Source organism: Calliopsis andreniformis, chromosome 5 (genome assembly GCF_051401765.1).
Source record: "Calliopsis andreniformis isolate RMS-2024a chromosome 5, iyCalAndr_principal, whole genome shotgun sequence".
NCBI lineage: Eukaryota > Metazoa > Arthropoda > Insecta > Hymenoptera > Andrenidae > Calliopsis > Calliopsis andreniformis.
Window position 1 is genome coordinate 17980566 of NC_135066.1, and position 20276 is coordinate 18000841.

General features: G+C 37.7%; 2 protein-coding genes across 2 annotated transcripts in view; one reads left to right on the top strand and one right to left on the bottom strand.

The window, feature by feature from the left end:
• Nucleotides 1-5007, bottom strand: part of LOC143179394 (protein turtle homolog A) — a 41082-nt gene extending 36075 nt beyond the window's left edge. The window contains exon 1 of the mRNA XM_076378608.1: nt 4735-5007. Within this exon, the coding sequence (XP_076234723.1) occupies nt 4735-4813 (79 nt within the window). The 5' untranslated portion in view covers nt 4814-5007. The remainder of the gene's footprint in view (nt 1-4734) is intronic.
• An 8728-nt stretch (nt 5008-13735) lies between these two features.
• LOC143179649 (putative cytochrome P450 6a14) lies at nt 13736-16343 on the top strand. Its single transcript, XM_076378963.1, has 5 exons — nt 13736-14074; nt 14542-15064; nt 15268-15489; nt 15791-16042; nt 16171-16343. Exons 1-5 carry the CDS (start codon nt 13736-13738, stop codon nt 16341-16343), a joined length of 1509 nt encoding a protein of 502 aa, XP_076235078.1.
• The last annotated feature ends 3933 nt before the right edge of the window (nt 16344-20276 follow it).

Consider the following 20276-nt stretch of genomic DNA (forward strand, 5'->3'; position numbering starts at 1 on the left):
CTAAATAAGTAGCACAGTATCCCTCGTGGAGTATATAGTAATAATTTTCTAAAAAATGTGCTCTTATTATATTTTATCGCGAACTAAGTCCTCTTAATAATACGAAATGAGTCAACGTGATATTTCAGTGTTTCAGGAAACAAAATCGATCGACCTACTTTCCTATATTTTTTCGTAATTTAAATATGGAATAAAGTACGGAACACATATCTCATTCAATAATATTTAAAAACCAAGAATAAAGTGTTTTTAAAGTAGTTATAGTATCTAATAGTTAAAAAATGAAACAAATATATGTTTAAGTTCCATATCGTTAATGGTATTTCCAAAATAGTTTACTGAATAGCAACGTTATTAAGAGTTTAATTAGTTCCGATTCCAACATTCCAATTTATTACTCTCATTAAAAATTTAATTTCTGGTTTGTTAGTTTTCTGAAGTACTCGTGCAAACAATTGCCGCTGAAAGACGGATGAAGGCAGTTTACGCATTTATGGTGAAAGACCGAGTTGAAAACCATTTACTGGAAACTAGGGAACATGTACGTAGTTGAATCGTACTCCCATGCGAAAATATTTATCTGCAACAAAGCCGTAACAGCTGTGAGAATTCAATCGTCATGATATTATTCTCGGTTATGTTAATTTTCGTCGAATTTCTGTTGAATGTCGCTTCAAAGAGATGGCTTGCAAACCGTGCGACGATTAAGACACTAATTATTGCGTCTACCGCGTATATGCACTTTAATAGCCGTACATATATTTAACCTTTCTCTAAGCTGTGTCGATGCGCATGATTTAATGCACGCACGAGTGTCTATAAATTTCACTCGTTACCTTTATTACCCCGAATTAATTGAGCCTTCACGGGGTATTAATTAATATACGATAAAAGGCAACGAAATGCTTACGTGCATCTTTTCCACTGCTCCAAGTGACCATCGCCCATTAATCAGGGGCCGTGCACGTGACACGCTGAGAACTAATTAATTTTAAGATTTATTTTCTTCTAGCTAGCTTATAGCGTTAAATTTTTACAGAAGGAGGCTCGCTCCTTCAGGCTGAGTTTCAGGAACATTAGTATTAAAAAGTTTGTTAGTAGAGAGATTAGTTCTTATTTAATTGACAATTAATAATATCAATTTGTGACATCATTACGAGTGATAGTAAAATTGTGACAACAGAATTGTCTTTTAACGCCTCGACATTCAACGGAAGTTTTAATGTAACGAAAATGACCCGGGAGAATTAAATTTCAGCGTGGCAGTGATAAATTCCAGCACATGCGACGTGGTTTGCGAGAGCAGGTTTATCTAGTATTCTAATGTTAAAATTAGAATGATTATTTTGCTAGTTGTGACGTCCTCCATGATAAAAGTTATCTGAATATTTCGGTACAAAGAGGAATACGGTTGATAGTGTACGAACACTGTCTGTATCAATGGATACTTCCTTCTCTTCTAGTAGAGCAAAATATTATTCGTATTGAACACGATAACACCCCTAGTGTTTAAATAGAAATATTACTTTGCTTTTCTCACGATGCACTCAATTCTTTAACTTCATTTTCCTGATAAGTAAACTACGTGGGAGAAGCCTTTGTTCTACATTGTTTATTTATGGCACATTTTTCTTGTTTTATGGTCTAGATATAAAATATCGATCTGGAACTAAAAGTCACCCATTCCATTACACTTACTTTGTGTTGTTTATAAAGAGCATAACATTTTCTTCTAGAAGTACTCTCGAAATCTCGTCTGCGATTTTTCAAATTTTCAAATACTGAAAATTTCAAATATTCAAATTCCCAAACTTTCAAATTTTCAAATATTCAAAATTTCAAACATCCAAATTTTCCAATCTTCAAATCTTCGAATCCTCAAAACTTCAAATCTTCAAATCTTGAAATTTTCACATATTGATCTTCAAATCTTTCAAAATGTAACTCTACTCAAAGCACCATTCATTTTTAACACTAGAAAGACGGGAACTTAGTATATACCTATATTGCCTGAAAGCAGTCAAAATGACTGCATTGTGAAAAAATAACTAATGCGCAAAGAAATTTGTTTAACAGTAATTTTTAATATATTTTATATCACTTACAGTCATATAACAAGTTATTAATAAGTATTAACAATAAAAAAAATGTATTTCACACTCAGAGATCCTCCTTCCCATCTGAATGACGTTACAGCGCGTTCAAAGGGAACAAAGCGCGTGGCCAGGCCTGGCATAAAGATTCGAATAACAAGTACGAATAACAATAACAATAACAATAACTTTAGTTATTGAACAACTGCAACTTATCAAGAATATGTCGAAATCGACAATTTATCATGAACTTGTATGTTATCGAACTGGTCTTTTCCAAGCAGTCAAAATGACTGCTTTTCGGCAATATAGGTATAACACATATATATTCCGGAAGTGAAGGACGGGGGGAGGGCAACAACAATGATTAATTAACCCATTTATATGTTGTAGAAAAAGTCACAAAATTATAAGAATCTGTGTCATTATTTAAATCATTATTTTCTTAATTGAAATTCAAAAGCAGTCAAAATGACTTGCTTAGGCAATCTAGTGTTAACGTCTATCTCTTTCCTAAGCCATAAGTCACGTACCTCCAAAAGCGGATACCAAAATTTTTAGCATAATGAGGACACATTCCACACGCCAAACTTCCCTCATAAAAAAACAGCAACTCGTCATTCCAAGTGAATAACACTCCTAATATACTGATCTGAAGTCCAACATCCATGTCCGTCGTCCGACTGCCAAAGCACGGGGAGGAAGTTCAACTGGCTTTGATTTCGAAGCCGCAGCACGCTACTACCAATTATTCAACGTACACATTGTCCCATTGTGAAACAGTCGAGAGATGGTGGTCGATTACTGCATCCGAAGTGGAGCCGTTATGTCAATTTGCATAATGCATCGATTAAATAAACGGGTTGCGGTCCCGTCCGATGTCGTAGAGCACGGAAACACGGGCAGCGCCACCCGCGAAACAACTATCGACAACCAAATTCTCCATATTGCCCGCGTGGATCGTCAAACCTGCGTCGCGTCGAAATTAATACGATCCCCTGTCTTTCCAACCCCTTCCCCAAACACCCTCGTCACCCCTTGCTCACGTCGCCGTCGTCGGTAAACGTTGCACGATATACGAGGCCGTCGACAGCGTCTTTGTGAGTGACTGACACCGCGGCGAGTTGTCTTTCAGTGTTAATTAGAAGCGTAATTGCAACGATCACGGCGCCACGCGTTTAACGGGACGTTACGTTAATGTTACCCCATTACTATTCAGCGGGAATTCCGGGAACGGTTGGCCGCTGCCACGGTTCGGCACATTCCCTTTTGAATGACGGACGAAATTTGAATACTTATCCGGGAATGGAAAATGAATTTTTATTTCAGATTTTGTTCGCTCCGTTATGAATGATATTCCAGTGCCCCCTTGTTATAAGCTTGTTGCGAATTTTATGTCCAATTCTGTTCACGCACGATTTAATGCACTGCAGTTTCTATTGAATAAGGTTTGAATTGAACCTTGTTTTTTTTAACAAAATGTTGGGTGAATAGCATAGTGTAAATTACCTATGTATTAGTTATTGTGAATATTGACACTATAGTTACGCATCTTTAGAAAATTTTTATGTGTATATTGGTACACAGATTTCGGTATAATTGATTTTGTTATTCTTTTTAAATAAATCGGTAAGTTAAAAAACAGTACAGGTAAAAAATTAGCCATTTTCAAATAATCTCAAAGCTATATCTGAACTCCAGAGCTAGAGTATATTGAATGGCACAAAGAGCAAGTAGATTTAATACACTCTGGAGCTGGGTTTCAAATAAATAAAGTGCACAAAATGATCTCATCAGATATCTCAAAATATAATTTCTGGATCTATACTGATAGACAGCAACATCATAAAATAATTCATTAAAGAAATCTTAAAACTTACAGTGGTATTATAGTTCATTTAGATTGAAAGGATTTTGCTTACCTGCATTGTGACTTACATATGTAATAAAACTAACAATAAGCTGAACTATTATAACCATGAATCAACGTAACAAATCTTCGCTACAAACTCAGCAGTAATCCCCTCTGCCTATCATAACCATGAATTAACGTAACAAATCTTCGCTAGAAATTCATCAGTAATTGCCTCCACCGACAGCACGCTGTATTTTCATAGTGTTCTCCAGTAGGATTCAGTTAAACAGGAACAAGCAATCTTACTAAGTAAAGCGATCTTACTGAGTAAAGCGAACCTGTTCAGGATGCAAAGCAAATGCGTAACGCGTCTCTCACCATGGGTCCCCCAGGCCCAGCACACCTGTTCAGTTTGGTACGCTAGGCCATTAACGTCCTGATAACCGAAACTCAACAGGATGCATCTCAAGTCTCTGAATGCTCAACGCCTCGGTGGATCACCCTCTGCCTATGATCTCCTATTCAATCCACCTGATTAGAAATTTTAATTTCGTATTCGATCGACACCTGAGTCAGAGCAAGCCAGATAGAAAGGGAATCAAGGGAGCTCAATTTCAAGCGGGAGTCAATTTTCTCGACTTTGAAAGTCCACCCACGAACGAGGCGGCAGAGCCAGCAGGACGACGGCGTCGCTACCGAATTTCCTTAATCGCAAATAGAGTGACTCTTGTGTCTTAATTAAACGACCCCGAGAGCGCGCGCGGATCAGGAGTTTCAATCACTTACTTGGCTCGTCGACGTTGCCGAGGAGAACTTGCCCCGCGACGAACCGAACCATCGCGCTCATCACCAGCAGCATCCTCATTTTGCGTCTCTGTTCAGCTGGACCAACGCTGTATATTCTCCTTCTTAACCACCAGCAAGTAGGTCGAGATAGCTGACAAGTTCCGATGAATCCGCTTCCGCGAATCTTCTGAACCCTGCAAACCGATCCCAAGCCCCTCCGGGACCCCAGGCTTCCCACGCTGTTGCTACAACTTCACAGCACTACTCGCTTCTTCACAATCTCACAAGACAACTACTATCTCTCACAACTGGCCACTACAAGCGTTTATTATTAACCGGTGGCAGGGTCGCTCTCCTCGGAGAAATCAACGGCTACGTGGCGCAGCGATCCTTCGCTCAGACGCGCACCGCTGTAAGTTCATTCACGAAACGGTGGAACCAAAGTGCCATCGCCGAGGGTGCTCCTCTTCTTTTCTTTTTTTTTTTCAAGCCCCTGGCGCATCCCTCCCCAGCGTCCTTTACAAAGCCTCTCCTTCGACGTTATTAATGGAGCTACTCGATCGGCTAATCGTGTGTTCCGTCCACAGTCCATTAACGCTCGTTTCATACGCGGTTACACTTCACACGGCTCTCCGTCATCGTTCGCCGATAATGACGTAACGGCGGCCCTTTTCCGAGGCGAGCCGCACGTGGGACGCGGAGGATCGAGGGATGGAAATAGACGCCCCGATGCTGACGATAACACTCGAACGGTGTCATTAGGATCCATCAGATGTTATCGCGGCAGAGGGTGCATACTGTCGTCAGAGCTTCATGGTGCACCGTAGGTCCTTGAAATCCACCCACGCCCTCCTGGGAATCCCGCTGCTTCGCGATTGCCACGATGAAAATAAAACAGCAAGCTGGTTCCCTAAACTCCGAATTCGAGTTAACGTCCTTGGTCCATCTTCGCTACTATTCCACTAAGAAACTTGAGAACCAGATTAAAGACGCTATAAAGATATAGAGACTGTTAATTTCCTTCGCTCTTTCCACGATTACTCTCTTCAAGAGCAAGAAGCAACCGTGGCCACGTTCAGGAGGACCCCGATTGCCCCTAAAATTCAGTTAAACGAGTTCGAGCGTCTATTGAATTCTCCGTAATTGCTTGGAAGTATTCGGGGAGCGCAACTATGTTCGAAGCTTCGGTAAGTGTTGCAGGAACGAGCGAGTGGATAGCGCCACGATTTCCTCGACGATCGATGCCCGACACTGATCGATTGGTTCACTGTGGGACTGGGTAGAGATGGTGGCCTCGATCTGATGGTTTTTGTTACAGGTGATTGGGGGATAAATGGTAGGATTTTTACAAGTTGAATGGTGGTGGATGTGGAGCGAGATACGGAGCTGAGACGACGAGGCGCGTAGCCTCTGCGCGAAGTTGAAGGCGCGCTCACTGCTGCGTTGCGGCAGGCCTACTGACAGGGGCAACTGAGCTTTCGGTTCAGCTCGGTACGATTCGTGCGATTTCGCCACCCTCCGGCGGCAGCTTAAAGCATTCTCCGAGCACTTTTCATACCCCCCTCTCTACGCCCTCGTCCGACCCCCTCCTGTTATCACTACAGGCTATTCTCCTTGTTCAACCCTCCAACGAACAGACAAATGTTAGAAAACGGCGCGAGGAGCTCGAACCCCGTATTTACTATTCATTCGTTAGCCTGGGATTTAGCGGGGAACGTTAAAAACCGATTAAGGATTATGTGGGCCGCATCGTGTAACCTTGTCACGTCTCCTGTGATAAATTAGTGTCGAGGAAGGGTATTATGTTTCTATCAGAGGCACACGAGGGAGCAGACACATCATTGACTACGGTGGTTACCAGAGATTGTTGTGGGTATGGGGGTGGATGAGGGAAAGAAGAGGCGTGAAAGCTACTGGATATTCAAATTAATAATAGCTTAAAGTAACTCAGAATTTACAGTTTCAGCGCTTGCTGCAACTCTGACCTAATTGAGAATACAAAATAATACTTAAATTACACGTTTAAATACCAAAACTACTCAAATTTTGTATAATAGCTGAAATAGCAGCTTCCCCCTACAGCAAAGAATAAACAGATTCTCTCTCAGTATTGTACTTCAGCTAACAAGAGTTTGTTTTATTATCTTCGACACGCAATGAGTCATCAGTTTGATCATGAACTGCGTCGACATGACATAACTGTAAGCAGGACACATTAATCAATTTTGACGTCATATAGGAGTAAATATTAACTTATGTTAACAAATGACTGTCCAAATTAAAGGTATACCACGAAGGTTAATCTTGAAACCTCTACAGCGCCTAGAGGATTTAAACGGAGATTTACGCTGTTAGCTCACGACGGTGGTGAGTATACTCAGCTCACTTACGTGTGCATAGGGGTGAGATTAGGTACTAAGGGCGTCCATAAGGGTAGTCAGTGTATCTCGAAAATGAAATACAGGAAATGCTAGTACAAATGCTAGCACCAAAGGTAGATATATAGGAAAATGTAGAGTAAGCAAAAAGTGGACGGTACAGAGTATGCCAATATGGCGACTAGGGCGTAGGTCAGAGAGAATAATTAACTCATTTCATTTATATCTTATCACTCTTCTCTTCTCCTTATTCTCTTACATTTCAGGTCTATTATTTCATTCTATTTATAATTAATGCACCTTCTAATGATTAAAACCGTAAAACTATGTATTTAGTACATATCGAAAAAATTTGGATAAAGGTTATTCAAATATAGCCTCTGTCCATGTAAAAGGTCTTCGGGTCAAATTGACGTCAATAGTAGCAAAACTAGGGAGATCATACAAAAGTCAAAGGTTAAAACTTTCAATAACATCCTCTTTGGTACGGAGTAGTCTTAAAATCTTCGTCTTCTTTAATTAGAAATTTAAAGGGGTGAGTCAACAAGCTAAAATAAGACAAAAATTCCAATTATTAATTGGTACCTAAAATACCTGTGAAATGTGTCTGATGTCTGAGGCTACGTATTCTACTGACACTGCTGCGCCTGACTTGACTACTTAGTAGTAGAATAAGTCGAGTTAGACATACATCACGTGAAGTCTCGATATTTTCATAGCAATGAATAATTCTGAAGCAAAATCTCAAACACAATTCTTTATTTTTGTCGTACTTTGGCATACAGAAACCCTCCTTGCAATTTTTAACGTCAGTTACAAACAACCTGTACTATAAATCTACAAACCTTCAATCAATACTTTAATTTAGTCCCTACCGGTAGCTCGAAGTTTAATACATTTCATCCGATACATTTTTTAATTCTGCCCTTGCCATAAATTGTTCTCTATATATATTATATAACAAATATTCTCTAATAGAAGTAACAAATAATACTAACTGTATAAATTTTGAACATCAATAGCGAAGGTATTGTATAAAAGTTATGATCTCGAAAATGTTTCCACCAATTTTCACTCCATCGCCCTGTAGAAACTCTTTAAAACAAATCTACAGACATTATTCTTTCTCCTACCTTTGGAACACGCAGCCAGTCGAGTTCTGAGCGCACGAAAACGATAAAAATCGCTTTACATACGTCTCGAAATGTTGCAATATTTTCGTGCAGAAACTCGTCCGTTGTCCGAACAGCGTTTCCCTTTCACAGCGACGTGCACAGGAAAAAAAGGAAAGCCTCCCTGCAACTGAAAATTGCCCCATTTGAATGTCGAACTTTCGATTGAACATTTTCATAAATATGTATCACACAGCCAGAGCTTTCCCCAGGCTTTTGTCGCCTCCAACATAGATAGTTGTGACAAAGAGAATGAAATTTTTTTTCAGGGAATAAAGTTATCGGTGCGCAGTCATGGATAATTTATTAAAACTTGATTATTGAATTACACAGAACTGAATATTATTCCTCGTTCATTTCGATATCAGAGGATCGATTTGCACGATCAACCTATTTTCCAAAAATACGTGCATCCTATGAACTATTCACTGGGAGAACAAAATTAAAGATCTCCTGAAAATTATCTTCATAAATTTTCAATGTTTTTCGTAGGTAAGTGCTTTAGAGCGTTCTATTAATTCCTTGAAGTCTTACTTATCCTAATAAAAGTGGAAAATTCTTGCTGATATTATTCGCCATTATTATTCACAATTATGCACCGCGAGTATCATTCAGGACCATGTAAATGAATGCATCACAGAGAATCCTGTAAACGAGATTCCTGCCTTTGCAGAAGTGCACAAAGTACGGTGAAATTAAATCAAGCCCTTCATTGTCATGTAAATGCAAATCTTAAATATTACTTAAACAATGCTGTGCTCTCTTTACATTCATTCTTCCCGAGACGCTTGAGAGAAGGTTAGTCACTTGTAAAATTTGAATAATGAAAGACATGATTATCGATCGAGAAAAGCTTCTTGTCTCCTGATTATGATCTGTTGGATCGGTTACAAAGGAGTTCGTTGAATAAGATAGGAAGTGGCACGTTCGTCACAATTACGACGAAGTTATTAAAAGGCCAGGAAAGTCGACAATGGGCCGCTCGAGGAGGAGGTTTATTACTTCCGCAATAAGATTCTGGGGCGCACCCTAAGAAAGGGGTTAAGTTCAAAATACACACTGGCCAGATGATATGGGTGCTCGAAATTCTGTGACGTCTGGGCGAAATAATACAGCCATTGCTGACTTTCCACCGACTCGTTTTAATTTTAAGGGTCAAATTCCTCTAATTAAGGAGAAACCATATTTGTGTTATCTCAGTCGAAGTTTCAAAACTTTTGATAATCTGCTGGAAAAACAGTAGCAGAATATTTGATTTGCACTTTGAAAAATCCAAGAAGACTCAAAATATTGTAATAGTAGTAATAATATGTATGATCTCTTGCACCTGTCGAATCTCATGAAAAGAGCTCTCAAGCGTAAGACATGTTACTTAAATTATTAAATTAGTAAGTATCTTGTGAACTGTTGATCATATGCCCTTAAAAGTGTTTATGGTATTTAAAATAGTACTTAAAATACTCTCCTTATCAAAATACTACTACACTTAGAACACTTAGAAATTACTTAGTACACTTAGAAATTCAACTTTAAATGTGAAACATAAATTTTCCTTACGTTCCCTGTTTCAATCTTATTCGGAAGTATTTTAATATCTCCTAGATTGCGGCACGTGAACGTCTTCGCATGCAAAAGTACCAGGCCCCGCAATTTCTCGATGAGTCCAATTTGCGAAATGGCGAACACTCTGGTCTCCTTTGTCTGGGAAAAAGGGGAAACACGCGAGAAGGAAGTGGCAAGGCGAGAAACGTTACTCTCTTGAACGTGGAAAACATTTTATGCCGCATTTCAAGAGAACAATGAAGGATCCTCGAAACACGCCAGTCGCAAATTCGTGAATATTTTTTGGCTGGTGTCAAGAGTCAAGGGAAAAAACCGCGGCGTTAACGAATGTCTCGTCGCAAAGCTGTTTCGAAACTTGCTCATTTAGCCCCGTAGACCACCCACACCTTCGACGTCTTGGAACTGGCGAGAGAGTAACCAAATTAACTCACTGAAAGTTGGAAAAAAGATACAAAGTTTTGAGAAGTCAATAGTAAATCTACATTAATAGAGGTGTACTTAAATTAAAAAATGCTTAAAATATTTTCAAGTATTCATCGCTAAAAATGATCAGAAATACGTTAAATCTTAATATCACACAAATTAGAAAGAAGAATTTTTTGTATAAACATTTGTCGTATACAGAAATATAAGTCTTTATCATTCTGTAACATTGTAGAATTATTTCTGATATACATACGTAGCTTTAATGCTAGAATATAGACACGAATATCGAAACCAGAAGTCAATGCAAACTACACCACTTTGTGCCGACACGATTTGCAATCCAATACCCCATCTTCAATCCAAAGGTTAATTCATTGAACCCCATAGAAAACGCCGACAATAAGGTCGAATGCATCGTGAAAATGCAAGAATCCATGGACGCAATAAGACATTTTTCACAGCGTTACAGATGCAGTCCCTTGGAATCGTCTCGAAACCAACTGGATGGGACATCGGATTTGCTGACTCGAAATCCTCGTTCCCGAACCTCTCGGGATCGAGCAGCCCTGGCTTGGGGTAAATATTGGGATCACGATGAATCGCAGAGCCCGCCGTTCCGATCGCCTGACCCTTTCGCGTAACGACTTTTGTTCCTGCAACGACTATAACTTCGGAACGATTTACCCTTAAGAGGTATCATCGTGACTTCGCCGAATTTACGTGTAACGATAAAGGAAACAGTCGCAACATCACTCCTGTCGTGACATTCGCTCTCGTCAGGTGGAAGTTTATGCCAAGCGAACCGAGTAATTGGAATATCGACGATTTTGTGATCGCTCCTGATTTGGATCGTTGGTGACAGTGATCGTTTAATTTAGAGACATGGTATACTATATAGCCAAAGTATACCTGTAGACAAGTGAATATTTTAGAGTCATTATATTATTCATTTGTCAAGTATTATTCATGATTACGTGAAATGTATTTGATCATGAAATTCATATAATTCAGCGAATTGAATAACGTTTCTTTAATCTCGTGCTCCTGCTATTGTAGATGAATTTAGTAGATGGAAATAGTGGCGCCAGTAATGACATGGCAGAAAAATGTCTACACATAAAGGAAAAATCAACGTGTTTCCATAAGATAAAGATAGCAGGAACCACTTCAGCTTTGTGTTGCGTGACTCACGTGAAGCATCGAGAACCTATTAGGCTACGTTTCCACCTCTGCCCAAGTTTAATATAGTTTCTTGCATCAGCATTGTACTACCTATCTAGATATAACAATTCATAACTTCGGAAAGGCTTTAGAACCATAGATTTAAAAATAGTAATAAATTGTAGAAAAAAAATTAAATAAAGTTTAGACTACGATTAAATACGTAGCTCGATAAAGAATTCTGAAAATCGATCACAAGTAAAAAAATTGTTAAATATGTTCAAAGCGAATATTTTTCTCGTTACTTTTATTCTCAGAAATGCACACCAAAAAGCAAAGGTATATACTTTGTATAGGAAATCTATGAGAACGATTTCTTCGTTACTTGTATAATATTCGTTTTAGCGACTCACTCAGGTGTCGTGCAACAGCAAGTGGCTACGTGTTATCTAAACGTCAAAAGACTCTGAACCTGAATATTGCCCCCTTTTACACAGAATGCAAGTGACTGATAATCGTTACAAAGTCGAAAGTCAACTCAGAACTGTCACGCAACTCGACTGAAGTGTCGCGATAACACGGTGAATAAAATGTTCGGGCACTTTCCGAAAGGGAATGTTAACGTGTTCCGACATTAGGAAGGGGTAGTTTGACACGCGTATACAACTCCAATTTCTTTCGCTACATTACATTTAATTACACCGCCCCGTATACTACCTACCAACAAACTTTATGAACGTCAAATCGTTTCTGTCTCTTTGACGAAACATTAGTGACATTTTTCGTGAACATATGAAAATACTTTCCTAAATACATGTGAGCTATCTTCCAAAAGTGTGCTGGATCCCGAAAATGTTCGGGATTCCCGAGAATATTCGGGGTTCTCAAAAATATCCAGGGTTCCCGAGAATATTCGAGATCCCGAGAAGATTCAGGATTACCAAAATTATCCGAAATTCTCGAATGTATCGTCATCATCGAAAATTTCAACAATCCGACTGTCTTGATGTTTTTCGAGTTTCATAATCACAATGTTTGGAATCAAAAAAGAAAAATTTGATTGAGGTGACTCAGAAATTATCCATTCAGAACTATCGATCGGTATTAAAATTCTTTATTGTCAGAATTTTCGAGATTCGCAATTACTTTCTACAATATTATTAACATAAACATATCCGACTAATAAAATACGTAATTTTCGAGAACATAATGGCCTTCGGATTTTCGTAATTATCGAAAGTATGGAGAAACTTCAAAATGTCGGGAATCACAGATATTTTCAGGAATCCCGAACAAACTCAAAAATCTCGGATATTTTCGGGATGCCAAAATTCTTGGGATTGAATACGATCAGAATCAATCAAATACAGCTGACTGCTTTTTCGATAATTTACGTGATAGCGATAAAATGATTAACGACAAATATAAAGTAATTAAAAAAGGTAATCTTTCCGGAATAAACATGATGACATTGCATTATTTAATTTAAAAAAGCTGTATACTAAACATGTACAGAGATGCTTGGTTACAGTTATATATGTAATTAATAATGTGGAACATTCAAATATTAAAATATCTGAAAACTTGAAACTCAAAACTCATGGTGAACATTGCTATAAAGTAAATATTGTAACTGTGATTAAGCACTTCTATGACAATTCCAAGTATTTCTACATATTAGTTCAAAATTAGTTTAATAATACCAATCTCCACAAACTAACGCAATAAAAATAGATCAGAAAAGGATTACGAAACGATTACCAAACATTATACTATGATAATCCTGCCGATTGTTGCATAGAAATGCATAAAATCGCAATTTTCAGAACGCGATGACAATACAGACAAGATACAGGTACAAATACAACGCCTAGAGCCACCAAAATGAGTTCTGATACCGTGAAGAATTATGATTGATTGCGTGAGACCTTCGCAAATAATCACAGCGATAATATTATACAAGTGTTGCTATACAGATGACTAATTACATTAGTATTAACCTCCCAGTCAATCTAGAAAAAGCGTCTGAGAGCTGTGCAACCGTTTGCCATACGCGAGAGGCATTTACGTTCCGAGCACAGGGTAAACGTGAAACAAGTCATGACAGACTAATTCCAATTGCGATTACTGCCCTCAGAGAGAAGAGGGCTGTAGAAGGCTTCAACGAGATCGCATTGCAACATACGCTCGATAATCTCGTAGCAAGTGCTCAATTCCGTGATCGCGCAAAATCCAGTATCGTGCATCGTTCGACCATACTCAGCATAAAGTGTGCTGTACCACTGTGCACCTGCAAAGACAATGGCTTGGCTAACGTTGGAATCTCTTGGATTATTCGCTGTGATATTCTTTCTGCTGTATTATTATGGCACATCCACGTTCGACTTCTGGAAGAAGCGAGGCGTGAAAGGGCCACAGCCTCTACCTTTCGTCGGTAACTTCAAGGACGTATTCCTTGGCACGGGCTCGGTCAGTGACTGTTTCACCAAAGCCTACTATGACTTCAAGAGTGAACAACTTGTTGGCATTTTTAGGGGACGTGTTCCGCTCCTAGTCGTTAAAGATCCTCATCTAATGAAGGATATTCTCATCAAGGATTTCCATATCTTCGGTGAGAGGAACTTAACTCCTCAGGTAGAGGTAGGTCGATGTTGATGAATTGAATCTACAATGACCCATAAATTTTTTTGTTAAGAAATATTATCCTTTGCACTTGAGGATGCTTTAAATAAAATTATACTGTGCCAATATATCTGCTAGGGAAATATTCTCATGCAAATTAGTGGGAAGTATTGCGTCATAAAATATTTGATTCACAAGATAGCCTCGAGATCACAACCGTTCTCTATTATACCGAGTTAATTATGCAAATATAAATAAATACGTACGATCTCGCCTGTAAAAATATTAAAACACTGTTACGTACACTACTCAATCGATTTTGGTACATTAACTCATTTGCCTCGTTTAGCTGGCTATCTGCATGTGCAAAATAAATAATTCCGATTTTTAGAACAGTTATTAAACACTTAAATTTGAGGCGAATGGGTTAAGAAGAACAAGAACCCTTCAATTTTTATTCAAGCGTATCAATGCATATTCTATAGGTCGAACCGTTATCGGCGCATCTCTTCAGGCTTGATATAGTTAGATGGAAGCCCTTAAGAACAAGATTTTCATCTGTCTTCTCCTCGGGGAAGCTGAAAGAGATGTTTCACTTGTTGCTGGAGTGCGCAGACCACTTTGGAAAGTACCTAGACGAGGTGGTCGCGAAGGGCGAGCCGGTCGAGTGCCATGAGATTTCGGCGAAATTCACGACAGACGTGATCGGCTCGTGCGCGTTCGGTATCGAGATGAACGCATTAGCAGATGAGAACAGCAAGTTCCGAAAAATGGGTCGAAAAGTTTTTGAAACGAGTTGGAGGTCTGCTCTTAGGGACAGGCTCAGGGATAATCCGTTTCTCTTCAGGATATTCGGACGTTTCGTCGTCGATCAAGATGTAGTGGATTTCTTTACAGATATCATCAAGCAGACTATAAACTACAGAATAAAAAACAATGTACATAGGCAAGATTTCGTGGACACTTTGGTAGACCTGAAGCAGCATCCACAGAAACTTGGCCTTAAAGGTGAAGATCGTATTCCCTTTTTTTTGGAGAAGATTTCTGTTTTATATTTCAATTATATTTCTGTTATATATTTAGTCTTGAAATCGGGGGCTTTGGAAAGTTAAAAAAACAAGTGTTCTAGATTTCTCATTGTAAATAGCGTTAAAAATCGAACTTACTGATTTTAATCTCAATTTACAATGTAATATTATTTGTTTAAATAGAAGTGAACGACATATATGCAGCAGCGCAAGCCTTTGTCTTCTTCATTGCTGGCTTCGAATCATCCTCTGTGACCATTAGCAATGCCTTATATGAGCTCGCTTTGAATCCATCGATTCAAGAAAAAGTTCGAGCAGAAATTAAAGACGTCCTTAAAAAAAACAATGGCTCAATCACATATGACTGTCTTCAAGAGATGAAATATCTGAACACATGTTTGCAAGGTACCTATCTGTTCTTAAATCCATGTCTTAAAATAACAGCACTATCAATGTACTCTTACTGGCCCGATTCAAATGCTATCAAAATTTATCTTGTTTGTCAAATCTTGGGTTATCAGTCACATTACCTACATCAAAATGAATTGCCATCGTGATAATTAATTTGGCAAAAAATACTAAGGAAACGTTATCAATTATTCACTTACATCACTCAAGTTTAATACAAGATTGTATAACAGTCCTGATATTATGTCATTTAGTATCTAGGTATTACATTATTGATAATACTCTTTACATGTTACAGAAACACTGAGGAAATATCCAGTGATACTATACTTGTCTAGAGTAGCTTTGGCAGATTATACATTTGCGGGAACAAAGGTTACTATACCGAAGGGTCAGAACGTTTTCCTGCCAGTTTACGGGATTCACCAAGATCCAGAGATCTATCCGAAACCGGAAGTCTTCGACCCTGATAGGTTCATGGACGGAAACGATCAAACAATTCACCCTATGCATTATTTGCCTTTTGGAGACGGCCCGAGGAACTGCATTGGTAAGTTTTCTTATCAACGATGGAACTATAGAATGCCGCAAAAAGAATTTTGAAAATAATTTCTAATTTAATTACGACATTTTTAAAAAATAGAAAATGAGATTATATAATTACTATCTTCTTTCTAGCTGCAAGATTCGCCAAAAACCAATCGAAAGTGGCGCTCGTTACGATTTTATCCAAATTTAAGGTAGAAGTGTGCGAGGAAACTCAAATACCATACATTCTAGATAAAAGATCATTGTTCATTTTGCAACCGGCTCATGGGATACATATAAAAATGACGAAACTCGAAGAATGAGTAGTATTTTGAATATTAAAGTATTCAGAAGAACTATTTTAAAAGTACATGGCTGACTTTCATTAGGCAGTATTAAAAATCGTTTTATTTCAGTACTGACTATTTTAAGCCGAGCTTTTACGATAATTATGTAATAAAGAGTGTAAATAATGCATAGTCATTGTATGATACGTGGTGTGATAAAGTATACTTACCTTATTTACATGTTTTACAATAAAACATTATACTGTTTTTATTTGGTCACGTTCTTTACATTTATCAGCACGGAAAAAAGAATTGTCTTCCTATAATGTATTAAAAACGACTATACAGGGTGTCCTACGTGATACTTTTCCCGATTTTTCAAATACTTACGATAATCTGACAAAAAATATTTTAAACAAAGGTTGATCAGTTTTCGATTGGCTATACATTGCAGTAAAACAAAGTTCGAAATTATTTTTTCTTATTATTGTCAAGGCCACCTTCATTTTTTAAATGACACTTTGTATTTTTGATTTAACAATATTACAGCCCGTATTAAGAGGAATTTGACGACCTAGTATACCATGACCTTCGAATGACCTTGTAGGTAAAGAAATGAAAATTGCAACAAAAAATGATAATCTGCTTGAATGTGTGATAATAACTTGTTTTTATTATTAAGACTCGAAATTACATTCAATTCAAGAACCTTGACCAAACGAACAAAAACGATTTCACGAAAAAGTCACATCAAATGTTCGAAATGAAGTCCATGTTTTTGTAGACACAATTCCGCTCTACGTAGTAAGTTTGCATTGATTGCTCTTACGATAGAGTCGTAGCGAAGTTCTTCGCATGCTGTACAGATTCGCTGCTTGAAATGTTCCTTATTTTGTATTAGAACAGCATAAACTATCGACTGCAAATGACCCCATAAAAAAATCAAGTGGTGACAAATCAAGGGATCGTGGTGGCCAAGCAATAAGTGCCCAACCAATGTTCTCCAAACTTTAGATTTAGGTAATTTACGAACGATTCGAGCATTATGAGGTGGACAACCGTCTTGCTGGAAATAAATACGTTGCTGAATATCATCTGGAAGCCCTTGCATCAATGTTTGAAGTTGCGTGGAAAGGAAATTTAAATAACTTTGAGATGTTAAATTATGTTCATAAAAATAAGGTCCAAGTGGATGACCGTGTACTATTCCACACTAAATATTCACTGCAATTTTCTGTTGAAAATTATGTTCTCTGAACCAGTGAGGATCGTCTTTAAACCATAAATGATGATTGTGGCGGTTAATTACGCCATTATTAGAATATTTGCATTAATTCGTCCACAGAATGTAGTTTAGTATTTCAGGATTATCTTCGTATGAAATCACAAGCCAAGATATAAAATGAAAACGATGTTGTAAATCAGTTACGCATAAATGTTGTACTTTGCTCATTTTGTATGGATGATGATTATTCTTTTTTATGATCCTATGAACTAAACTCTTGAATAAACCAGTATCAGCACTAATTGCACGAATAGAAGTGTGCGAATTTTCTTCTACATGTGCCAAAACAGTACCAGTAACAGTACTCCTTCTGTTGTAATTATAAATGGTTTGCTTCTCTTTTTCTTTTGAAATTCTCCATGACTTCGTAAATTTTTTACAATATTGTATAATGTGCAGATGGATGGAGCCTTTCTGGGTACTTTGCAGCATACAGATTTGCTGCTTCACGTGCATTTCTTATACATTCACCAAGTATTAGCAACATATCAACCTTTTCACTGTTAGAATACATTTTCTTCAAGTTAATATTAAACTACGATTTGCTCTCGTGACAAGTCAAGACTAAACAGAAGAACTGTCTTAACTGTTATGAATTGTCGATAATTCGTAAGAGCTACCAATGCATACGCGTTCATTTAGTTAAGGTTCCTGAATTGAATGTAATTTCGAGTCTTAATAATAAACACAAGTCATTATCACCCATTCAAGCAGATTGTCATTTTTTGTTGACATTTTCATTATTTTACCTTCAAGGTCATCCAAAGGTCATGATATACTAGGTTATTAAAGTTGTCTTGATACGGGCTATAATATTGTTAAGTCAAAAATATAAAGTGCCATTTAAAAAAATGAAGGTGGTCTTGACAGTAATAAAAAAAATAATTTCGAAATTTTTTTATTGCAATGTATAGCCAATCGAAAACTGATCAACTTTTGCTTAAAATATTTGTTCTCTCTCAGATTATCGCAAGTACTTGAAAAATCGTGAAAAGTGTTACATGAAACACCGGGTATATCAAGAGATATTTCTTTCACTATCTCATAATTACTTCCTGTTTCAATGTCCACGAATCTACAGATTATGAACACAAGTTGATATCTCACGTGCTGTCAGTAATTGTGATATTACTCATTTGCAAGAACTACATGTACATCGCGATCATATGCGAAGAGTAGAACTTCCTTATTCGCCTCTCTCACTCTATCCACTGTGATTTATTTATAATTGAAGACCTTGAAAACCAGGTGCGGAAAGATTGCACATGCAATACACCTTTAATGTTGCAACACGTACGAATGCAGTATAGTAGACGTATAATAGGCGTCATACATGTAAACACAGTAGACTGAAACGATATTCAATCTTAATAATATGTAGTAAATACTAACACTTTTCTATTTTATAGAAACTAATCTTTTATGAACCAATCTGGCTTCATAAAATTTTCAGAAAATATAATTTAATGATAATTTGGAATTATCGTATTATAAAAGAGATATTCATTGCTCTCCAACCAAACTTTCAGATAGATATTTTAATATTTGATAAATAGCTACTTAAGTCAAGTCCTATTAACGTTGAATATTTTACTATTTCTCTCGTCAATATTTAACTTAGTTATTCGATTTGTTTCTACTATATCTTACTTTATGAATATTTATACAGTCAACACTGACTGCGAGAGCGGTGTTCACAGCACTTAGGAGAACTTCTTGAAATAAATTAGTAATTAAACAAACTGGATGCTCAAGTTCTTTGCACCAAATTTGAAAAAAGACTTGAAGATTAATTAAAACAACTTTTTATGCTAGCAAAATTATCTATAGAGACTTTTACTCACTTTTGTTTCGTTTTTCATTTTTAATATAGGATAAAAACTTACACATTAGCCACATAAACAATCATTTCAACCATATATAAATACAGAAATCCAATTTTGCATAATCCATCATATAGTTCTGTCTAATGAGCAAAATGAATAAAAAATGCCTAAACCAATGTGCAGATTGGAATTCTACATCTCATAAGTTACTAGAACATCAAAGAAGGATATTCAAAATTATGAGCTCTAGGATTAACTTATGGACATCTCAAGAATCCCTGCGATAAGTCAAGTCTTCCCAAAATTAACTCAGCCCCAGCAAATTCTACAGTTTGCATATCAACGGATTGGCAACACAAGACCTTTTTAAACTCGTCACTTGCTTATTCATCGATTGCAGAAGTTCCTCATCCGAAATGTACTTCTTCAAGAGAACTACCAACTCATCATCAAGGCTTCCCTGTTTCCCTGTCCCCATCGTGTATTTCTGTATCTGCTTGATCGCCCCACGGATGCAGCTCTCGAACCCTACGTTCTTCTCCTTCAACTTTTGATAATCGTACCGTAGCCCGTTCACTTTCTGCCTGAGATCGGAATTCGTTTCTCTCAGCGCCCGGAGCTCATCCTTCAGAGCAGCCCTCTCGGATTCCAGATGATTCAATTTCGTTCCAGCCGTATCCAGTCGAACACGCAACGAGTCCCTCTCATCCCTCAGTTTCGCCAGCTCCGCCTTCAAAGCTCGAATTTCTTCGAGCGCGTCCCGAAGCTGATTCCTCCTCTTCTCGTCCTCCGCGAAATTAACAACGAAATTACACCGTAAGGTGTTCAGCTCCATCTTCAACGCGACGTTCTCGATCT